The following is a 23,481-nucleotide window of genomic DNA, read 5'->3' on the forward strand; positions in this document are numbered from 1 at the left end:
GGCTATGTGTTAGGCAGAATCATATGCAGTACCCTTTGGGAACACCACACACAATTAAGACTACAAGTGACAGTACAAATTCATCTTTGGTACAAGCATGTACTACACAGTAAAGTGGTAGTGATGGCTGAGCAGCCAGACTTATCTGAAGAGTAAAGTGAGCAGTATCAATAGTTACACAAAGGACAGCAGTTACTATGGTTCAAACAAACACGGACTCAAGGTTTCTGAGTAAAAGAATATACATTTATTTACACATCAGTTGTAAAACAATTCACTAAAGTAAAGCAGTAGAAAAATCACACTCTTAATACATTACACACCACCCAATAGATTCTGGACAAGTTAAGCTCAAAGTGGAGTGTGAGCAAAATGGCACTCCAGCAATTATTTAAAAGGGAGAGAAAGACAAGGTTAGACAAAAATTGAGCAGCACCAACAAGTAAGTAAGCAGGGCAATCTAGAAATGGCTACTACAGTGAGGGCATCAAATCAAGAGGCCTGAGCCAAAGTCAATGGACCAGAGTCTTTGCAGAGGATCACACAGTTCAGAGTACTTCGCGGTTAAGTCTTTGCCAAGAGTTCGGAACAAAATTGGCTGGTAGAAAAGTTACTTTAAAGAATAGAGAAGGACAAACCCTCAGATTGGCAAAAGATTTCAAACACTTTCACCCCGGTCAGACGGAACAAAAAACGGCGTTTAAACAGTACCTTAAATGAAGAAGAAGGCTGTAGCTGAGGAACGAAGTTCCTGGCAGGTCCTGCAGGCTCACGGTTCCTGGAGAGACTGTCGGACTGACACGAAGTAGGAAGACTGCCGGGTCCTGCACTGCCCAGGGAAGAATCCAGCAGCCAAGCAAAGCAATGAATGAAAGGTGCGCTCTTTAAAACCCAAGCAGGGTCCGGTCCTCCTGGCTATCCGGTTCACTGTAGCTGTGCACAACAAATTCGACCAGAGGAGGGAGGCCTGGCTTGCAGTTTGGCAAACTGGTTGGTCCCACCAGCTCAAGGGGAGAAGATTCCTTGCAGATCTTCCCCGAAGTTTGGATATTTGGATCCGCAGCAGGGCTTCACCGGGAGGTTCAGTCGTGGTAGAGGTCCTCTTCTGTCAGCTTCTCTTCGGTTCTCTACATCCAGTGGTGACTCTGCTTTCTCAGTCCCAGATACCTGCTTTTTATGCAGTTTTCCCCCATTCACACAGCCTGGCTGTCAATCACACAGCAGGGTGGCTGTCTCTGCGGGACAGTCACCACACCCAATCATACAGAGTGCGACATGGGTCTCCAAGGAGACCCTGTGCAGGGAGACTCAAACCCCTCCCTCACATCCTGCCCCCCTCAGACATTCAGGTGCTTAAGGAGTGCTTCTGTCCAGAATCCCGCCCAAGGACGCTGAACAAAGGAACCAAACCTGATTTGGCACGCAGAGTAAAACACGAGAAAAATCTTTACAATAAGCCGGAACCAAATAAAACTAAATGGGGTCCGGCAGATTTAAGTTCGAGGCTACTAACTTAGCCTAAAACAGTACCAAGGCTATTTAAATAGACCGTGGTAGGAAAAATAGGGTAGATACCACTGCCATCAGCCAAATCTTAAAGAAAGGGGAACAAAATAATGTTCCATGAGAAACAGACAAAAAGGGATAACTATTAACCCTTTCCAGAACTCAATGTAAGATAGTTTGTACTGGGTCTGTGAATTTAAAAAGACTAATAAAGTCTATGGCAACTTTACATGTTCTGGGATACAGTGGTCAGTCCCCGAAAATGGAGTTTAATGTGGGAAGTTTTAAAAAGACAACCCTGTGTCACAGCACTGAGGGTGCTGTGTAACATACAGTAAAAAGATGATGCCTATGGAGTAGGTGAGGCTCCACAGTCTATGAACACAAAAATGTTAAACACACACAGAAAAACACATGTAAGAGTGGGAAAAAAGAGGAGGCTTTCTGGAAGCGTTCATTAAATGCAAAATCTGTTTCTTATATATTGCATCTAGTTGAATCGAGATTGGCGGATAAAAATAACCTGCTTTAACAATGGTTAATGTCACTTGTCTTCACCATTGTACTATGTCTAGACAAATAATATGTTGTTTGCTTAAATTAAGTACGGAATTGATGAATTGGTTGATATTATTTTTTAAGTACTATATGGTTTTAATGAATTGGGTAGTATCGATGAAATTGTTAAATTCAACTACAATGCACAATCACTAAGCGATTTTCATCAGAAATGGAGGTTGAGCGTTATTTATGAACACTCCTTTAATGGCATTACAGATCATTTCAGGCCCATTGCAAAATGTGCAAGGGACCCATGGTGTAGTCCCGTGTTTGACCTTGCTGATGGATGCTGAGGTCACCAAGGTGGCAAGGAACCACCACAAGTAAGGTGATGCTTGGCACAGGGTTGGCATGGTGAGAATCCCCTGACACCCTCACCATGGAAATCATAGTAGGCCAGAGCTTGTCAAACAGACATGCTGTCTACCCAATGGCGAAGCATAGAAGAAGGGGGGGAAAGGCTAAGGACTCCTCCCCCAGCTCTGCATATTCACCATGTGTACCACTGGTAACCACAGCCTGTAGGTAAGACAAATATACATACAATCTGAGCGTACCACCCTGTACTGCTGATGCCTTTGTTCAGATTGCAAATGGCCTCACTCACTTGTTCTGTCCTTGCCACTCCCCATGCCCCTGCCCCACACCCTTCCTCCCTAAAGTATTCCCTTTCCCACTGCCCCACACACCGCCACTAGATGCGCTAACTTCAGCTACTAATCCTAACAGCCTAGCAGCGCGCAAACAACCACCTAGTAACGCCATCGACACCCAAGCCATAAGCACCAATCCCAGGTTCCCTTTGCTTACCCAATTCAATCAGTCACCCTCTCTCAACCAGCTCCAGGTATTCTTTTCTCATCCCTCCAAAATGTGCACTAAGCACAACCCCAAGGCCCCCCATAAAATGCTCCAGGCCCCCAACATGCACTCAATCCATGGCCCTGTCCCAATTGCTCATACACAACACCTAATACAAAAGGTCATACAGGATACTCTGATTCATGCTCAGGCATAACTGATCATACCCGCCGCAGCATTAGAACACCAGTAGTTCAACAACATACTGCCCTACCTATTCTAGGGCCTGCCAGACTAGCAAGATTATCATCTTGCACATGTCTTAGCCACTTTCGAAACCACTTTACTAACCATCTCCCACTCACTGACACTACCTCACTGGTGCTAATGACACCAGGACCTCACATTGTAACCCCCTTACTCTACAGCAGGAGCAGGGGACGACAAAGCATAAGGATCCTACACCCGTAGTTCCTCCCACCCAACATACAGATTCTCTGCCCCAAATAACAGCCCCAACACTAATCTCAAAGGTGCCTTGATTAATGCCTGATCCCTAGGAGCACATGCTATTGATATCCACAATCTACTCCTTGATCAACAACTAGACATTCTAGCCATTACAGAATCATGGTTACACCCAGCATCAGGCCCATCCCTTGCACTAGCCATACAGCCGAGCTACACAATCTTCAGGTCTGACTACCAGCGTTCCTTAGGAGGGGAAGTAGCAGTAATCTCCAAAACCACACTGCAGTTCAGACCATGCCCATTAGACTTTTTTCCAGGTTATGAACTCTTGCTCTTAAAACTCATGACTGACCCTAAAAATGTATACAACTTCCTTATCATCTATAGACAACCAAATAATTCTGAAAACCCTAAACTCAAAATCCCTTTACTCATCACCCCTCTCCTGAAACCAAGCACCAAATTCATCATTCTAGGTAATATCAACCTTGGATTTAATTATATACTTGACCACAAAGCCACTGCTTGCTCCACTGCCCTGCACGAAATGCACTTCACACAAATCGTTGGCTCTCCCACTCATTCCAATGGAAGAGTCCTTGACTCGATTTTGACATCGAACGCAACTATAAATCTAGCCTCCATCTCCTAAGTCTCTTGGACTGATCACTCTCTAATATGTTCTGACCTCCTCACCTCTAAAGTACAGGCTCTGCCTCCAGCAAGCCTCTACCCTATTTCTATCAGAAACACCCATAAACTCACTGCAGAAAATTTCATCCCCATTCTGACAGAAGACCTCAAGTCTCACTCACCTACAGGTCCCAAACCCGACAGTATTTCTTCTCTTTACCACTCATGCCTAAAGTCTACTATTGACACAGTAGCCCCAATCACATCTAAGACACCACAAAAACAGAAACATGTGAAACTCTTACGCGGCAACAAAAGTGCACTGGAACACCTCCATAAAAGAAACCTGTCCTCAAACACAACTATGGGGTTCAATGCAGCTATTTAAACTTACAAATCAGCAGTGATAGCCCACAAAGCTAACTCCCTCAACTCCTGCATTACCAACGCGGCATCAAACACCAAAGAACTATTTACTATACTTAGGGAACTAGAAACACCCATCCAGACAAAGCCTGGTGGACTACCATCCAACATGCACTGGCACACAAAATCACTACCCTACAAGAGAAAATAATGGCGAAAACAAAATTACTAGCTGACAAATGTGAGCCCTATATCGCACCTTGCGCCAATGCCGACAACACTATGGTCCAATTCACATTCAGTACGGTATCCCAAGAGCAGGTTCTGGCAACCATCAGCACCCTCAAACCATCCAATTGCAAAGGAGGCAGCTTCCCTGCTAGGTTTGTTAAACTCTGCGCATCAGCTATAGTACCCATAATCACTGATTTTATCAATGCCTCTTTTATCACCAACTCTGTCCCCCCCACTATTAAAGCTGGGTTACCCCACTACTTAAGAAAGCATCCCTGGACCCTACAACCCCCACCAACTATCGTCCCATCATGACCACCCGTTTATTTTGAAGATAATAGACTGAATAGTCTATACTCAAATCCAGTACTTCTTGGAAAGCAACCATTTGCTCGGAGCTAGACAATCTGGCTTTTGCCCTAAACACAGCACCAAAACGGCACTACTAGATCTAAAAATCCAGATGGATCGTATCCGAGACTCTGGTAACATAGCCATTCTACTCCTACTCTACTTATTAGCTGTGTTCGACTTAGTAGACCATGAAACACTTGTGTATGGGCGTGATATAAATAAAATATCAATTCAATTCAATGACAAGCTTTGCCTTACTCTGGCCAAAAACTTCAACTTCTCCCCAGAAGCTACCCTCTGGATTAAATCCTTCCTCTCAGATAGCACCTCCAAAGTCTCTATCGGCGATGAGGCTGCTGACCCCATCACAATACCTCTAGGTGTCCCTCAAGGCTCCTGCCTCTCGCCCACATTATACAATGCTTACACTAAATTACTATTTTCAGCACTGGACTCCATGGGCGTCATCTACACTAATTTCGCAGATGACACACAGATCATGATTCCCATCACTGGAGATCATAAACAAGACACTGACACCATCAATACGATTTACACAATCATCCAAAACTGGATGGCCACCCACAGTCTTTGCCTGAATAACGAGAAAACAGAGATGCTCATTGTAGGTTCTCCCTTCTGCCTAAAATTCATACATGCCAGCCACTCCACCATAACTATTGATGGCTCTTTCATCCCAGTCCTGAAACATTTAAAAACATTGGGCGTCTATTTAGACACCAACCTCACCATGAACAAACATGTCAGCGCCCTGTTGTCCTCAACCACCTATACCACAAAATGTATCTCACTTAGCCAACAATTCTTCACATCCCAGGACTGTCTCACACTAGCTAGAGCCCTCATCCTTTCACAATTAGACAACTGTAACATCCTTCTACTGGGCACCACAACAACTAATCTTGCCAAGTTGCAACTTCTCCAAAATAAAGCCTTAGATGCGGCCATTTGCATAAAATGGAATTAACATATCTCACATATTAGAAGAGAAGTTCATTGGCTCCCTGTCAAAGCTAGAATCATGTTCAAGACCCTGATCACTTCCCACAAATGCAATCTTAACGATGCCCCTCTTATCTGAACAACAGTGCAGCACAAAAGAATTCAACTATATCCTTAAGATCTTGTAACCACACCCACATGTATGTCCTTAGGTTCAAGAGTAAAAGGGCGGGAGGCTCTAGTTTGCCAGTAGTTCCTGCAACGCTTTGGAACACTTTACCGACACACATCAGAAATGAGCCATTACACCAGCACTTCAAGAGATTGATCAAAATTTGGCTCTTGGACAAATTTGACTAAAGCCTACTCTGTTCGTCAATATCGATATTATGTTGGAATATATGATTGTATGAAATGTGTAACTAACTTGGCTCTTGAGTAACCAACACCGTGATACCCCTGGGTTTGGGCGTGTAACAAGTGCAAAAAATAAATAAAATAGATACATTAGAAATTCATGGTACTTTATGGGAATGGGATGTTCCAAAGAGCTGGTAGTGCATGCAGACTCCCATTGCATGGGTGCAGAACTATAGCTGCTTAGGTTAACAGATCCCTGCCAGGTGTTGGCAAGAAGGGAGTAGACTGTGCATGAGGAGGAACTATCCAACTCCAAGCCCCACATCAGGATGGTAAGGCATCCCTAAAGCCAATCCACAGACCATCCACCAGAGAGAGGCTGAAAGTGAATTCAAGGCCCTATGAAAGGAAGAGCTCATTTGCATTTGAAGACGACTACCAAATAGAATAGAAGGATCCGGAAACAGGAGTCCAGAGGAGATACACCTGATTATACTGAGTTGCAGACCGTAATTCAGAAGTTTGTGATTAAGGCGGAGGTAGTGTATAAGGAGGTGGACGTGGTGATGGAATTTACAAGGGTGGAAGGGTCAGAAGGTGAAGGTGCTGATGGAGCAGATGGAGTTGCAGCTGGAGGTGTATGAGCAGGGGGAAGCACAGAAGAGATTGGAGGAAGTGAACATTAATGAGGAAGTGGTGAGATGAATCATGAATGAGGAGAGACAAACACAACCTAAATGTTGATGTGACTAAGAAGGCGGGAGCCTGAAAAGATGATGTTTACAATTTGAGAAATTACAGAAATAGAAGCGTGTAAAAATAGGTCGTACCTTGTGATTTTATATTTCCGAGAGGCCAGTGGTCTATAAGGTATTTATCAATGAACAACCACCCCCTTTTTATTTTGTTCAGAAATTGAAGCGTGACAACAGTACAGAGGTGAAGCATAGGCTCCACATGAGTAAGGGAGAGGCGGTAAGGAAGGTCAGCAACAGAAAAGGAGAGCTGGAGGCGAGTGAGACAATATGCAAGTGAAAAACGGAGGTAGGTGAAGAAGCGTCAGGAAAAGCATCAGAGAAGTGCAGGAAAAACACAAGGACAGGGATAAGGATATGGATGCAACAAGAGAAGATCCCCCAGGTATGAGCTTACAGTGAGATTTTGAGAAGGAGAGAGAGGTTGGATAAGAAGGCCAGAGAATGAAAACCATGGGAGAGGAAGGAAGTGAGAGGCCTCAATGGGACCCTCTCAAGAGCTTAGAGGGTTCCTGTCTCCCTATAGCTACAGCCCATGTTTAAGGCCAACACTAGCCTGGCTCCCATCACAGAGTAAATCATTAGCCTCCTGTGTAGAAATGCAACCCAGGAGGAGGAACAGCACAAGAACATTTCCAAGGAAGCTTCAAATACCAGCAAATACCAGCAATTGAGACTGACAGGGAGTAATCTGAGACGATGCAAGAGGAATTGTGATTGAAATGTTATTTGAAGTTCTGTTAATTTTGTTTGGAAAAAAGCTGCACCTATTTTTCACATGAATTCTTTTACAGTAAGCCACCATGAAAGTGCCTCCACGAGATGAACAAACTTTTGAGTGTGTCTCAAGAACTGACCTCATCCTGACAGCCGATTACTCTGACAGAGATGCAGGTATGTTGTGCACACAGTAGGACCTACTGGAGGGGATTTGCTTTGTTCTTACAGAATTCCTTAATTAATAATTGTTAAAACATCTTAATTGCATCTAGACTGTACAGGGCCTCATCATGAGTCTGGCGGTAACCCTTAAATGCGGTGGTAGCGCTATTACCGCTGCATTTAAAGGTCCGCCAGATCATGGCCTTGGCAGATTTCCCCCAGCTCTGAGCTGGGGGGAAATCCGCGGCACATTTGCCGATTTTCGGTGCTATTACCGCCGCCGGGAAATCCGCCGGCGGTAATAGAGCAAAATTTCCCCATTGGGCCCAATGGGGAATGAGGAATTCCAGAATGGACCCAATGGGGAATGGGCATTAACCGCTCCGCCAAACCCGTGGTCCGGCGGTAGGGCTAATACCGCTTGCGGTAATACCGCTGGCGTTACCGCCCAACTCGTGATGAAGCCCTATGTTTGATCCCACTTAGGTCTTTGAGAGTCCCCTAATGTTCCTGCCAGCTGATTCAACCACGGGCCAGTTTAGTGGTGCTTGAAGAGCACAGCCCTCCCTGCACACCAGGGTTTTGCTGACTTCTCAAATTCGCTCCAGCACCCATCACCGTTTCCATCCAGATATCCCATTTGCCTCCCAGAAGAAGATACACATTAGAAGCAAGCTGGAGAGCGTCGTATAACCCAAATAATATGTGTTCTGCCTGCATATATGATGAATTATATGACAGCTTTGCACACTATGTACATAAACATGTATGTATACATAATTCACTATCACGTGTGTCTGCCACACAAAGAATACAGTTAAAAGATGCATGCAGTTTACCTCTACTTTACATTGTGACCACTCTCCAAGAATCCAGTTGTAGCATGGGCGCACAGGGCAGTTTTTGTACTGAGTAAGCTGAGAAGAACAAGGCCGCCCTTCTCCTTGAGATTGCATAACGATGTGCCTGTAACGCATACTCTGACCTAAATAAAATAAAACATGCATATATGTAAAAGTTAAAATTTGCGGAAACATTTTTTGCAGAAATTGGCATTTAAGTAGCTCAACCTGCATGTTCATTTTTTATTTTCTTACACCTACACGACAGTTTAATGTAAAGACTAAGGGCCTCATTACACGGACGGCGGTAAGGGTTTACCGGTACCGGTAAGGGCACCGGTACTGGTAAACCCTTACCACCTTACTACGAGGTCCCTTTGCGGGTAGGTACTTTAACGCCTGCTGTTTAGAAGGCGTTAAAAACCAACCCACAAAGGGACCAGGGTGCTAATTACGGTACCGCAATTTGCGGCACCGTAATTAGCGCCTTCCCCATTCCCATAGAGCCCTATGGGGCAAAAATGGGAATGGGGAAGGGCAATGGGGGAAGGGGGAATTACCGCCCCGCCAACCTTGGAATAGGGCGGTAATTTCCCTTTCCACCAAGGTGGTGCCGGTATTTTACCGGCATGGACCAAGGTGCTACTAGCACCTTGGTCCTCCGCCTACCGTGTAATGAGGCCCTAACTATCATATGAATGAAGATCATTTAAAACATAAGCTTCATATGGTCAGTGCCCCACTTTTACTAAAAAACGTGCATTCCAATTTGACTGGCACTCGACAATTCAGTAAGACCCAAAATGCGTTCCTTACACAAGGTACATTGCACATATCCTTCTTTGTGAGTTTTAAGAGAACTGCCATGCAACAATTCTAAGGGCCTCATCACGACATGGGCGGTATTAGCCCTATTGCCGAACTCCCCGGTGCTAATAGCGCCGGATCACGAGTTCGGCGGTAATGTTAATCACCATTCCCCATTGAGCCCATTCGGGAATGCCCCATTCCCCATTGGGCTCAATGGGGAAATTTTGGGCTAATACTGCCGGCAGATTTCCCGCGGGCGGTATGAGCACGAATTTTCAGCGGATTTCACCCCAGCTAAAAGCTGGGGCGAAATCCGCTGAAGTCCTGATTTGGTGGACCCTTAAATCCGGTGGTAATAGCGCTACCGCTGGATTTAAGGGTTACCGCCAAAGTCGTGATGAGGCCCTAAATCTAAGGGCTTAAAATCAAGCTAATTTTTGATTGGCCATTCACCCTGCAATGAAAAAGTCTCTAGAACTGACAGAAAAACAAAATGAAGTAGCCACAATGGTGATGTGATATGTAGGCAATTAAATCAGTAGAAGGATGGTTAAGCACGATGGGCCTCATTACACGATAGGCGGAGGACCAACGTGCTATTAGCCCTTAATAAGGGGAGCCATGCCCTTATTAAGGGCAAACTCGTAACGAGGCCCATTGAATGTATACATTCAGACAACTTTGAAACATTTCTGATGTTTGACACATTACACCTTAAGAAAAGCTCCCAAAGCAGAAATCTTAGCGTGGTTACGTTTGGATTTTATTTGGAAAATATTTAGGCAACTTCATTAATCTTCATTTCCCAGATAACAATATAGAAACTCTTACACAATAGATACGAGTAAAAATAGTTGAGATCAAAACTGAATTGGAAATCTGTGATACTTACTGACTTCTGCAGCATGAATGATTATAGAGTTCTACTGAGCTCTTGAAATCTATACCACACGCTGGTGATTTTGATGAAATAAAGACATTAGTCACCTGATTTATGTCAGTGAAGGTGCAAGATAAAACAGGATGGTCCTTATTTACAAAGCGTTTTCAAAGGGGACTTACCATCCAAAAACGTTTTTGTAAATCAGGCCCAGTGCCATTTGGATCATTTAGCTCTATCTCCAATGCATATTGTAAATCACACCAGGCCAAAGAATTAAGATGTGCAGGGGATAGATCTTTGTGCTTTCAGAGAAATATATTGTTTACTATAATTACTATAAGTGAACATACTTGGTTAGTAAATGCTATATATAGATTGAGTTTTCAATAAGGCAAGATAGCATATACAGCTGCTCTCAGTTGTATGAAACTGCAACCAATGAGCTGCCTGTGAATTGGATTCCCAAGAATTTCTAGATCCCTAATCTTCCCAGGAGCCATGCTTCCGACCATCATGCCCATGGTGGGGGGAGGTTATCATGCTTTCCTGAGTAGGCGACAGAGTCGAATTTGATTACAACCTAAATAATAATAACAACAGAAAAGAGGTGGGCGATTAGCTTCATCTGCGCCATTTATTAAAGCATCAGGGAATGAGAATGCATCACACCAGTTTAGAGAATGTAAAATGGGATAGGCTGACTAGTTTTAGACACATTCTATGAAAACAACCGGATTTATATAAAAATATAACGTGTGTGCGTGGACAATAGGCAGACAGCCATGTCATGAAGCATTGGGCTGTGTATAAAGTGTAAGTCGCACAGAAATTGAACATTACTGGGGTGCTTGCATTTTATGACCCTGCTGCTGAGTTCTTGTAGTTCCAGGATTGTTACATTGCTGCTGGGACATTTGGAGGTTTATTCTATATTCACATCACTGTGACGGGGATCATCTGCAGATCACTTTTGAGCCACTCTATATTGTTTTTTTATAATTAATGATAGCAGTTTCTAGAAATCTGCAAACACATTATGCATGGGATGAATTGTCAACTGAAGTATGCATTCTTAGGCGATCTATGCATGTTCATATGTAGAACAATATTTAAACAGGATGTGCCATGCTGCTTATAAATTAGTATAGGTCACTTGATGATGCACTCAAGATATATGATGCCAGCAAATGGGTAGGTGAAGCTGCTCCTTACTTCTGGTGTCAGTAAAATACAGATTCTGTCGGATTTCTCAATGAGTTAAGTACTCACCTCTGACATGCGTCCAGTCTGCATTTCATTAATTCCAAACTTTAAAGGGTTGGCTCAACCCTTCATCTTTCCTAGGTCACTACGTTCAGTACCGATAACGTGAGGAACTGACATGAAGAATTATATAAAATCCTGATGTTAATAGTATGTGACATTAGCTAGCATTGAACGACGTTGCGGGGCAATTGAGGATGCACCTACCAAATAATTGAAGCAAATAGGCATGCATGGCTGTATTTTAATTATGAAAATGGTATCAGCCCATGCAATGCATTAGATGATATTCTGGAGGCTTATGAGACTGTGCTTGGCATATGATAGCAGCACCTACAAGGCCCAGTATCAACTGCACCGCCTGAGAGGCATTCTCACTTTCCTCATCTTCCCCAGAAACTCAATGTCGCCAGAGCTGTGGTCCTCTCCAGGCTGGACTACCGCAACAATGTCTTCCTTAATCTTACTTTATCCTCCCTTTGCCCCCACTTCAACTGATCCAGAATAGGACTGCAAGACTTATCCTTGACCTCAAGCCGAGGCACTGCATTTCTCCAGCCCTAAAAGGTCTCCACTGGTTCCCAGATGCTGCTAGGATTAAGTACAAGACTCTATGCATAATTCGGAAGGCTTTGGGGGGTCTTGGACCCCACAACATCCAACCCTCTCTCCCTAAATACCTCACTGCTAGGGCCCTTTGTTTTTCTAGCTCCAACTGTCTGCAGATCAGACGCTTCTCTGAGGAGAGAGTGGGGGTTAGATGTTCCTCCTCCGCAGGAGTCTCCCACTGGAATGGTCTCCGTGCCCCTCTCAGGTATGAGCCAGATCTACTTAAGTTACGGAAGCTCCTCAAGACCCTCCATTTCTCACGCTCCCCCTCCCCTGCTAACTCTCCTGTCTGCTGCTCTGATGGGCTGACTGGTTACCCTGTGATTTCTACAGGGCTCCATGAGAACATATGCAGACATGAAACTGCACCTTATATATGGAAAGCATGACATGGATAGGAAAGATTACGTGCATTAGATGCCATTTCAGAGTAATTGGTGAATGTACTGCATTGTATGACATAACTAGCATGAAGGGCTATAAACAACATACAATGGCGATATCAGCATACAGAAGGGTGCACTAGCCATATTACAGCACAACGTAAACATGTAAGGCTACCCTGAGCATATCATGCCTATACCTCCATGTAAAGTTGTAACTACCATAAGATAGCTTCCCTAAATGGCAATCTGTGGGTGTATTGTCATAGTTTAGCAGTGCCCATTGCCCATGGTGGTTCAACTGGCTGGCGGTACGCCTGCCATATCACAAAGAGACCCATGGCATTTCAAGACAGAGCCCTAGTTTAAGAAAGGGAGGAAAGTTAAACAGTACTTTTTGTTTTAGTAACTATTAATTGTGAAATTATTTGTAGGCTTATTTATTTAATGTATACCTTCACATCTTGTGATGGTATCCGGTCAAAGGGTACGTGACATAATTTCCTTGTGGGTGTTTGTCTGTTTGTTACTTCATTTGCTAGCCGTGGCATTTTGACAAATTGAAGTCCCTGCACAATTCATTTCGGATTTCTTCTGCTATCCTCCAAATTACCTCCAGATGCCAGGTGATGCCAATTTCCAAATTATCAAATTGGACTGATGATTGAAAGATCATCCTCTGAACAGGCATTATCCTTCACCATAAACACAAAGGGGCTGATTCATGGAATTATTTGCACCGAAAAACAGGGATTTGTCAGCCATTCTGGCCACAAATCCCTGTTCAACAAATGGGGATTTGCGGGCAGAATGGCGCACAAATCCCCGTTTTTCGGTGCAAATAATTCCATGAATTAGCCCCAAAAGTGGTTCTAGTTCTGGCAAATGCAGGCGTTTATCGTTGTAAAGAAGATGTTTTAATTGGAAGGTTATTAATATGATTGACTGAAAATGACAAGTTTAGGTTTCAAAATCCTCCACCAAGAAAGAGTACGGTTGAATGCATTTTGATACACTGTCTCAATGTTAATTTACAACCTTTTAAAACTTAGCAAATTGTACGAGTGGGATGTTTATACCCAGAGACATTTGATGTTGTTGTGCATTCTGCCATGTCTATTTCATTTGAGAATATGATATATAGTAACACACATTATTCAAAAGAGATGAGCAGGCTAGATCTGAAGTATGCATATATATATATATATAGTATCCTGTGCCGTTTTACCCAATAACCAATAAAACATAGGTGGAAAAACAAAGTAGATTATTTGAAAAAAATGGTACGCTGTTGTAGGCATGTTCCAATAAATACAAATGTGTAGACAATGACACTATCGATAATCCTTGTAAATGTTTATCTGCTTCAGATCACGTTTAAACACATTGGATTCTCGGCAAAGAGGACACGTAAAAGCACATAATACGAAATCATGCTTGAAGTCCTTTTTCCCTGGCAACAGAATGAAGATACGTGTTGCTCCTTCTCATTGAATGTGGGCCTTGTTAGCTGGTTTTTCACAGACGCCGCGGCACAGCGCTTCTGGACAGAAATACTGACGCTTGACCTTTACAAAGATCTCTGCCATCTTTCAGTCAGGGTACAGCTTTGTATGTGTGTGTGTGTGTGTGCGTGTGTGTGCGTGTGTGTGTGTCCTGCTTGTTTCCTGACATTCAGTACAAGAGAAGCATTTCATAAAATGAAATATCTAAGTGGATATTTCTTACTGATACTGAAATATATATATATTTTTTAGATTTTCTGGTAGGTAAATACTACATATTGTATTGTCAATTGGTAATTTTAATCAAGTTTTCACCAGACAGCAGCATGACACCATGTTCAACAAACTGAGCAGACATTTTTGGTAACAACAATCAGATATAACCTCTTTGCATACTCTCACCAATAAGCTAGTGGCCTGCGCACAATACATACACCAAGTAATGTGGGAGAGTGGGCTCATTTAGGTGAGTGTCTGGCTCTACACCTTAAATGATACCAACAAGTAAGGACATTCAATCAGACAAGAGAACTGCATATTGACACAACGCCATATAAAGCTGGACCGAACATAAACTCATTGACCAACAAACCACCCTTCATTGGGACCATAAACCACATGCAACCTTATTCTGTGTACTCACACAGAAATGCCACAGGCCCGCAAACACTGCATCGGCCGAGAGGATTGTACTATTTCATGGCAGTGTCTCTGCACCACTGAAATGAAACTGAAACAACAAGAACCTCCATCATCAGAGACTACAAAGGCCTCCGCAGCACTGCCAAAAACCGGAATGGAATTAAGCGCCACAGACCAACCTGGACCAATTCTCAACATCTAAAATCTGCGCAACAGAGCCAGGATGACTCCTGCTGGAGGGTGCTACTGAAGCCTATTTCACGCACCAGCTTGTCAGTATCCCCACACTTTTGCAGGGCCTTCTATTACATTGTGACTCTCTTTTCCTTTGTTTTTTTAAATTAAATTTATGATTTTTTTAACATATTCCACAATTGTAGAGTTCAGTGGACTGTCACAAGTTTCAAGGCCAAATTGGGACATAAGGGCATTATGTACTGTAGTCTTCACTGTGAGTTTAGATCTATGCCGTTCTTTATGGGTTTTATATAACACAGATCACTTTTATTTAATTTCCTAGAATTCGGATTGAGCTGGCACCCAACCCATATCTCACCCCCTTTTACAAATACATTGGGTCACAATGGGCCATGAACCAGGTGATGATATAATATTTATTTAATTTAAATTCAAAGGAAATCACACAAATTCAATATTGGGCATTAATCACCAATGGGGTGATAATTACAAAGTACATCGATGCAATACACTTAGTTTGACCTTCTACTATAACACATCCAAAGCACAAATTAATGGGAGCAATATTACTGTTCGGGTAGATAGCAACCAAGTTAAGATTCTCCCCTGCAGTGCTCCCTCAAACCCCTATTAAACGAATGTTGAGAGGATAGAAAGGAGCAGCAAGGGGTCAGGTATACTAGACAGCAAACAGAATTAAAATCCAACCTTCCCCTACAAAATGAGAGGCAACATTTAAAAACCGTTGCAATTGCACAAAATAGCACTCAGCATTAGTAAATATTTGTTTTACATATGTGGTTGAATAAATGATGTAAATATGAGTATAGCACTATCACAGATGTAAGAACACTAGCAGACCTCACGCAATGTCCTACCAAGGGGCATACAATTCAGAAAATCAAAATCAACTTGAAAGTGAAAAACACAGTGCAGCCAAATCACACGCATAGGAATTGCATTTGCTAATTTACACAAGTTTAAATGTCAAATTGGTTTGAAAAACGGGTGAAATAGACAAAATCGGAATGTGTTTTTTATGCTGAGTGACAGATGGACATCTCAGGCATAATATGAAAGTGAAAATGGGGTATTTTGGACAGTGCACTGGGTTCTGGACAGCAAGGCAATATCTGGTCACTGGTCACAGCGGCAAGTTCTCCCAGAAGAAAACAGCTGGGCAAAGTTCTGGTCACGGCACAGTGGCACCTCAGCTGGATAGAGCAGGCGGCAGGGCAAGCAGGCAGCAGTGGATATCCCAATGAGGATTCAGCCACTTTTCCCCTTTCTCCCTGAGTTATTGGGATTTTATAGTGGGTTTTTTTCTGGATCAGTGGTCCTGCCTGGACAGGGTCAGCTATGCTCTGGCGTGGCAGTGAAATCTGGAATCTTGCAGAGTGACGATGGAATATCTGGATGTACATGAGCTGGAACATTCAAAAGAGAGTGTCCTTTGTCTCCCCGAGTCTCTCCTTTTTATAATGCGGGTGACATCACAGGATTTACCATGGGGGCATGCCTTTCGGTTGACATGCCTCTAGCAAATGGATTGGTCAGGCTTTACTTTTACCACTTTCCTGTCAACTGGCTGGGCTTCACAGACATGACATCAGTTTTATGGTGTGAGCTTAAAATGCTTCCCTCCCACAGTCATTTTTGCCAAAAATCAGTTATGACATAAATTGCACATTTGACCAGTTGTGGCATTTTTGAAAATCACATAGGCAAATGACACACTTCATACAAAGCATGGCATTCCGACTCCAAAGTCTGTAATTTGTCATTTCGTCCTCCTAATAATCATTTGCTCTTTTCAGTGGGAACTATTTTACCTAAAATTCTAAAATTTTATATATGTGTACCTATCATCACAGAGCATGTTTGCTTTAAATTTTAAAGTTGCACCAAGTATACTTTTACCACGATTTATATTTTTCTGCTGTTTGCGTCTACTACATGCTAGGGAAAGCCACAATATCTTGTTTTAATGCCACAAAAATTACATTTAAACTGTTAAAATTTTGCATTCCTGCATTCTCTGGTTGCAGAAATAAAGTCATAAAGTTGATTAATTCAGAACAGTCTTTGCCCCAAATGGGCCAGCATTATCTTCCAAATAAGGGATTTTTTTCAACCTACAACCAATTGTCAGGCACTAGCGCTGTTGTCATGGATTTTCCTTTGAAGCTTGTCAGTTTGAGTGAAGGGGAGGTGCTGCTAAAAAAGTCACACCTATGTGTCCCAGAAATCCATTGTACCCGGCTGGAGCACTGCCACAGAGACTGATGAGGGTGTGAGACGCATCACCCTTGCCTATTCATATGCACCAGATGTTGGTATACTTGGGGGGAGGTAGATCCTTTTGTCAATCCTTTGAAGCCAGGGCCCAAAAACCTGTCCTGCTGGTTTCACAGTAACTTTCTTTTTTCCTTTTTTTTGTTTCCTGAACCAGAAAGCAAGACTGTTGGTATTAAACATCCTATGTATGTTTTAGATACCCCCCCCATTACATTCCTATGCAGGGATAGGGCCTTAATTCAACATTTCACTTTTAAACATATATTTTCTTGTATGAAAAAGCAGCAATTTATATGTGGTTCATTTTCCTTTGCTGTCACTTTCAAATGCGGCTTTTCCTGGTATCTTTATTCTGAGCATTTTCATGGCCATAGTCAATTTCTACTACACAGGAATCTGGTCAAAGCAAGGCTCCAATGAAACTGACATGACCAAAGAGAGAGAAAACTTCTTATGAAGGGTTTATCTGTGATATTTTGTTGCAAAGGTAAAACGTTTTTTGCGTATGGCTTGAAGCGAAGTTTCTTTGTTATTTCACAGATCTTCCCTGACATAGCCTGTTATTCAATGAGAAATGCCCCCTTTTTGCTGGAGCACCCTGAATATGGAGGGACCCAGCTGGGTCTCATTGAATCAGAACTGTGTACTGTTGAACAAATGAAAAAGGGCATCAGGGTGCAGTCATTTTAAAGGCCTAATATTTTCTTTCTCAGTGAAAAAGTTTTGACCTGGCAGCATAGCAGTGCTGCCTTTGAATATTTTTCTTTGGTGCAATTGAATAAATACTGGCAGTAATTCTCGGTATGGTTTTGTGTTTCATCTTGCCTCAGGTGTGGCTGGTAAGATGGCACAGCTATAATTTTGGAGACTGCAAAGTGCAGTTTTTAAGGCAAGGCCCAGCATAACTCCCCTACTTCACCAAACTACATCTCAGCAGTCACCAGCAGAATGGCTGCGCTGACCCTGTTGAGCACTATCGCCTTGCCTTAAAAACAGTGTACCCCACACATGAATTGTGTGCTGACCCTTGTAGGGAATAGCAAAGTGCAAGTAGGGAGTCATTGTCTGATTGTCAATGACTGATTGACAGCCCCACCCTTTGCTGAGTCAGACAAAGCAGTTAATAAGTAATTATTGCTCGCTCCTTGCGCCCTGTCAATATGCTGTATGTTATCAAATCCAAAGTAAGTTTAGGTTAAGCCCTGAGTCAGGTTTCCCAGCCTGACTGCCACCTCTGAAGGATGTACAGATGTCATGTCCAAAAACTCTGTACTTGTAGCATTTGTGCGTATATTTACTTTATTCTATGGATTATACTTTTGGAGGTTGTACACTTTAGACCGCATTGCAGTTTTGCCACGCATATTCAAGTGGAGTAAAGGCTTGCTTTGCAACAGGTGGTACATTTGTAGATGTGGTGGCACAATTAAATTAAATTGCGTTATAGTTCACAAACTGGCATCTAACAGACCTTAGATTGACACTTACCTCTGGGTTGTGGTGAGTATTATGAGGTCATCCCTCCGTCAACAGTCCACAGCAGAACACATGTGCTCCACCTCTCTACTCAGCGATCCGTGGGGTAATGGTTTTTCGAAGCTGGTGCCATAACGCAGTGAGCTTGGCCACTCCTCTTCCATAAAGGCACTGAACAAAATACTCACACAGCTCACAACAGCAGACCACCTCTGCTCCATCTCTCCGCTCCGTGTTCTGCAGGGTAATGGGGTTTTTGAAGCTGGTGCCGTAACGCAACAGGCTTGTCCACTCCTCTTCCAGAAAGACACTGAAAATACTCGCTGAGCTCACAGCAGAAGACCACCTCTGCTCCACCTCTACGCACTATAATGCATTTATAGTAGTAGGAAGAAGAATAGGAAGAAGCAGAAGGTGAGATGTAGGCATGGTTTTGCTTGCTTCCACAGAATCGCGCAAACGTTAACTCAACTGTCATATAGATTTGTGCAGGCAGGTAACATACCCGTCATTGTCTGTCTCTTGAATTGAGTGGACAAGACACATTCAATTGGGTGATATCTGGAATGAAGAGCCAGGAATCGCAGAGCACCGCTTGTGGTAGAAGCATGCTGCCCTGATATAATCAGATGACACCTGTAAGGATGAGCAGGAGAAGACAGAAATCCCTGGGCGCAGTTTTTCATAGAGGTATATTCACCTTTTTTTCTAAGAGGGGGCAGCAGGCATTCTGGGAGGGGGCTTACACATCAGTCAATGTCAGTCTCTTGAAGTGAGAAAATAACACATTTGCCATCAATTAACATCTGAATGGAGGAGTGGGAGGGGTTGGGTTTCTCTGAGACCTGCTTGTGAGAGGCACACTTGACTAATTTTACTGGGAGAGAGCTGGAGAATTTGGGCAAAGCATCGTAGAAAAGTGTGTCTCTATTAAAGAGAGAGGATTAGACACATGCCATTGGGTGGCACTTGGCAGGAAGCGCAGATTGATCTGGGAAGCGCTGATGGAAACTTTTGGGAGAGGCAGCCTTTTCTGACTTTTCTAAGACGGAGCAGTAGTGGTTTTCTGGAGGTGGATGACACACATTTGGATACATTTGGAGTAACATGTCAGTAAACACAGTAAACAAATGAGCCAAAGGCATGGGGAGACATGCTGCTTGTCTTCTATTCAATTCTGCAGCTGTAAATGCTGTGTGCACTGGGGAAGACAGAATTACATTTGGTCAATTATAGCATCATCCTATTCATGTTCCAAACTCTGTGTCACAAGACACTCTAGAATACATGTTCTAGTATAAACAACTGAGAAACGTGGAGCAGAGGGGGGTGGTGACAGGAGACCGGAGAATGGAGAGTAGAGCGAAGTAGATGGTGGGAAGCACCTGTAGGATAGCTTGGGTTGACACTACATTTTACTTCCCTGCCGTTGCTCCACTGCAGTTAAACTGTATATCCTGCACGACTCATGCTCTCTTGGGCAATAACCTTTTTATCACACTATAAAAATAGTATACTGTGGGCCTGGACATGAGCATGTAAAACAAAAATAACAACTCTATAAGATATGGGCTATGCAGTGCGGCTCTTTCGAGCGGGAAAACGGGTGCGCAGCCTCGGCATGGTATCTCAGGTAATAATCTGCTTCCAAGATCCAAGAAAGTCAAAAAGGGAAACCATGATGCAACGGTTTCCTCCCAGGTGAAAATGACAGCATGTTTGGTTAATAAGGTTCCGGCTCCTGCGTTCGCAAGAAATCGCCTGAAAGTCTTTCAACAGTGTCGGATTTGTCTAAAATTTCCCCAGCAAACCCACCATTGGCCTTACCATTCATAACAATGATTCACTGCTTAACCACCGCCTAAATCTAAAGCTAAACTCACCTGCTCCCAACAACACCAGCTACAACAACGTTATTGGTACACCTGTGTCAGCTAGTTCTGACTTAGAAAAGCTGGTTTCATCAACATACACTTATCATTCTGCGTTATTCTTTCTTTGCACGAAAGTGGCAGAAGAACATGGCGAAACCATATGCATTCTGGCGCGGGTTGTGGATGTCGTACTTGATACAGCTGCAGATCCATATATGATATTTAATATTGATTCCGATATTCCCTCTCTAAACCCTGGGCATTGTCATAATATATGTGGCACGCCGCCTGCGGAAAGTGCAGAGGTCCTTATACTTCCCAACTCTGAGCAGCCTCATAAATGATGTAATCCTCAGCCTGTGGCTCCTGACTGTGTGGTACTACACAAGGACTCATTAAAAATCACCACAGCGACCAAGAAGCACAGTATAGATGCCATAATTATGGAGCCATCTTTGCTCGAAAGTGTTGTTATTACAGTGAAGAAGAAGCAACGTCATCGGCACCAGCTGCTCGCACGTTGCAGAATAGCAAAGGAGCGTTCCCGATTAAACCCCCTCTGGTACTGCCTGGTAAATACATTGTTACCACCGTGCTCCTTGATGGTTCCACAAGACAAGTTGTACTGCATGGACGACTGGATTAATGGCTGCAGCTTACTTGTCCTGATACTGGGGCAGCCCCTTCATCAACAGAACATGTGGACCTGTTGAACAGACTGTGCCCCGTATTTCCGGCATCTGCTGTTCTGTATCTTCACATGGTTCACCTAGCAAGGCACAGGGGCATGTGGCTGATATTGCCCCATGGTGTGCTAATATTCTGGCCTGTGCAAGTCATGAGAGCCATGTTAAACATCCACACACAGTAACTAGGGAAGATGACAAAGTGGGACTCTCTCTTGTTGAATCGTTGAGCATGACAACATCAGCCAAGATACAGGTTGAAGAGGACTCTTTGGGGTGCATAGGCTCTAAATATATGAAAATTGTGAAAAATGAACCAACTAAAGCCATCCCTTTCTTAAACCTCACATGGTTTCTCCATTTACTCCGTCTTATTGAAGATCTATGCAGTATTACCCCAGAGGACATTACGAGTTTAGAAGTACCGGTCTATCAAAGTAATGTTAATTGGGTGTTGATCTCACTGGTTTCCCCTCTGACAGCTCAGCGGATATGTAACAACGCAAAGCTTTTTTATGATCTGGGTTTTTACGTGTTCTTCTTTTTTCCTGCTTCTGCATTTCCAGCTCGCAAGTCCATCGCCCGCCCACACTATGATGGTGTTTACAGCTCTATCGTGTCGGACATGGTGGCGCGGCAGACGGGCTCAAACCAAGAGCAAAAGAGAGCTGCTGGCTCTTGGTTGAGGCTAATTGATCATGTGGGTTGAACTTGAGCCCTCCCATGAGAAATGTCTTTGATTACCTCTTGAAACATGCTCCGTCACTGTTTTTCTTCTGCTAAATTTTATGATTGCAATGAAGTTATGCCTAATGACCACACAATATTGAGAACATGTTGTAATAAGTTAAACCCTAATGTTCCACATAGTATGAGATATACGTTCATGGTAAACCGGCAGAGTAATAGACCTCTGCAGCCACCATCTAGTACAATCCAAGAAGGCCGGGCTTTAAATCATATGTACGGGGCACAAATTACAAGCGCACCGGCAGAGCAAACATTAGCTATCTTTAGCTTGAACATAGCTAGTGCTGGATCTACATTTAAGGACCCAGATATAGTGGCCTACTTGAAACAGTATGATTGTATTACGAGGAGCGTGGGCTTTGGAGGATTTGCTATTAAATGGGCTTGTTTCTTTTCTTGTAAATGCCTCTAAGAAGAAAGGAGGTTGTTGCTATGGGGGTTTGGTAATTCCGATAAGGTCTTCTTTAAACTATCGAACCAAGGAAACGGTAACCAATTCTGAATATATACAGTATGTGACCCTGCTGCCTGAGTGTGTAGACACATAAATGAATGATGCATTTCTATAATAGTCCCCATGCTCCAGAAACTGACAAGCTTGAGACATTGAAAAATCTAGTAGAGGGTACTAGTTTGGATAGACTTGATTGCCATACGGTGCTGGTTTGGAGGTTGATTTTAACATTAAATTGGGTAATGGGGTACTGGCAGACCGGTATGATACCAGTGAGGATAATGCTTATGGCAGGGCTGGACTGCAGCTGTTGGATAATAAAATATGCTCCAATGGTCTAAAAATGGGTATGTGGCTGTTGGATTGGGGAGTGCATTCCTTAAATGGTCGCTTTAAATCTGACAGACATAGTGCATTGACATTTAAAAATACACATGGGTCATCCATCATTTACTACTTTTTTATGCATATGCTTTATTGGAAGTTGATTCTGGAGTTTAAGGTGGTACATGCCATTTTTAGTGATCCTTTTCCATTAGGTTGATCCTCAAGCGGGAATGTTTCTCAGTGACCCCAACTTTTAATCCCCAACTGGATCTATGTGAAAGCAATCCTCTCTGCAAACACAGGTTGAAATGGACAAAATGTGATCCGGTGATCCTTCACCAAAAAGCAATGTCATCGAACTTACATCTTGTCTCATCAATTCTTTAGTTGAGTTTAGTTTAGTTTATTATTTGTATAGCGCCGCCTGGCCCTGGGCGGCGCTATACAAATTCTTGATTTAAATACACCCTCAGACCACGTTTCACAGATCTTCACAGACCTAATGGGGTCTCTGACTGATCTTTTTCAGTCTGACTTTTTACTCAAGAATAACAGGGGGACAGTCTGGTGTGATGAGTCCTGCAGGAGTGCTAAA

At 43.2% G+C, this 23,481-nt stretch overlaps 1 protein-coding gene across 1 annotated transcript in view; it reads right to left on the bottom strand.

The window, feature by feature from the left end:
• Positions 1-23,481, bottom strand: part of THSD7B (thrombospondin type 1 domain containing 7B) — a 2,969,219-nt gene that overhangs the window by 228,404 nt on the left and 2,717,334 nt on the right. Inside the window, exon 21 of the mRNA XM_069616536.1 lies at positions 8,726-8,871. Coding sequence (XP_069472637.1) covers positions 8,726-8,871 — 146 coding nt within the window. The remainder of the gene's footprint in view (positions 1-8,725; positions 8,872-23,481) is intronic.

This window comes from Ambystoma mexicanum, chromosome 9, assembly GCF_040938575.1.
Source record: "Ambystoma mexicanum isolate Mex_15411 chromosome 9, UKY_AmexF1_1, whole genome shotgun sequence".
NCBI lineage: Eukaryota > Metazoa > Chordata > Amphibia > Caudata > Ambystomatidae > Ambystoma > Ambystoma mexicanum.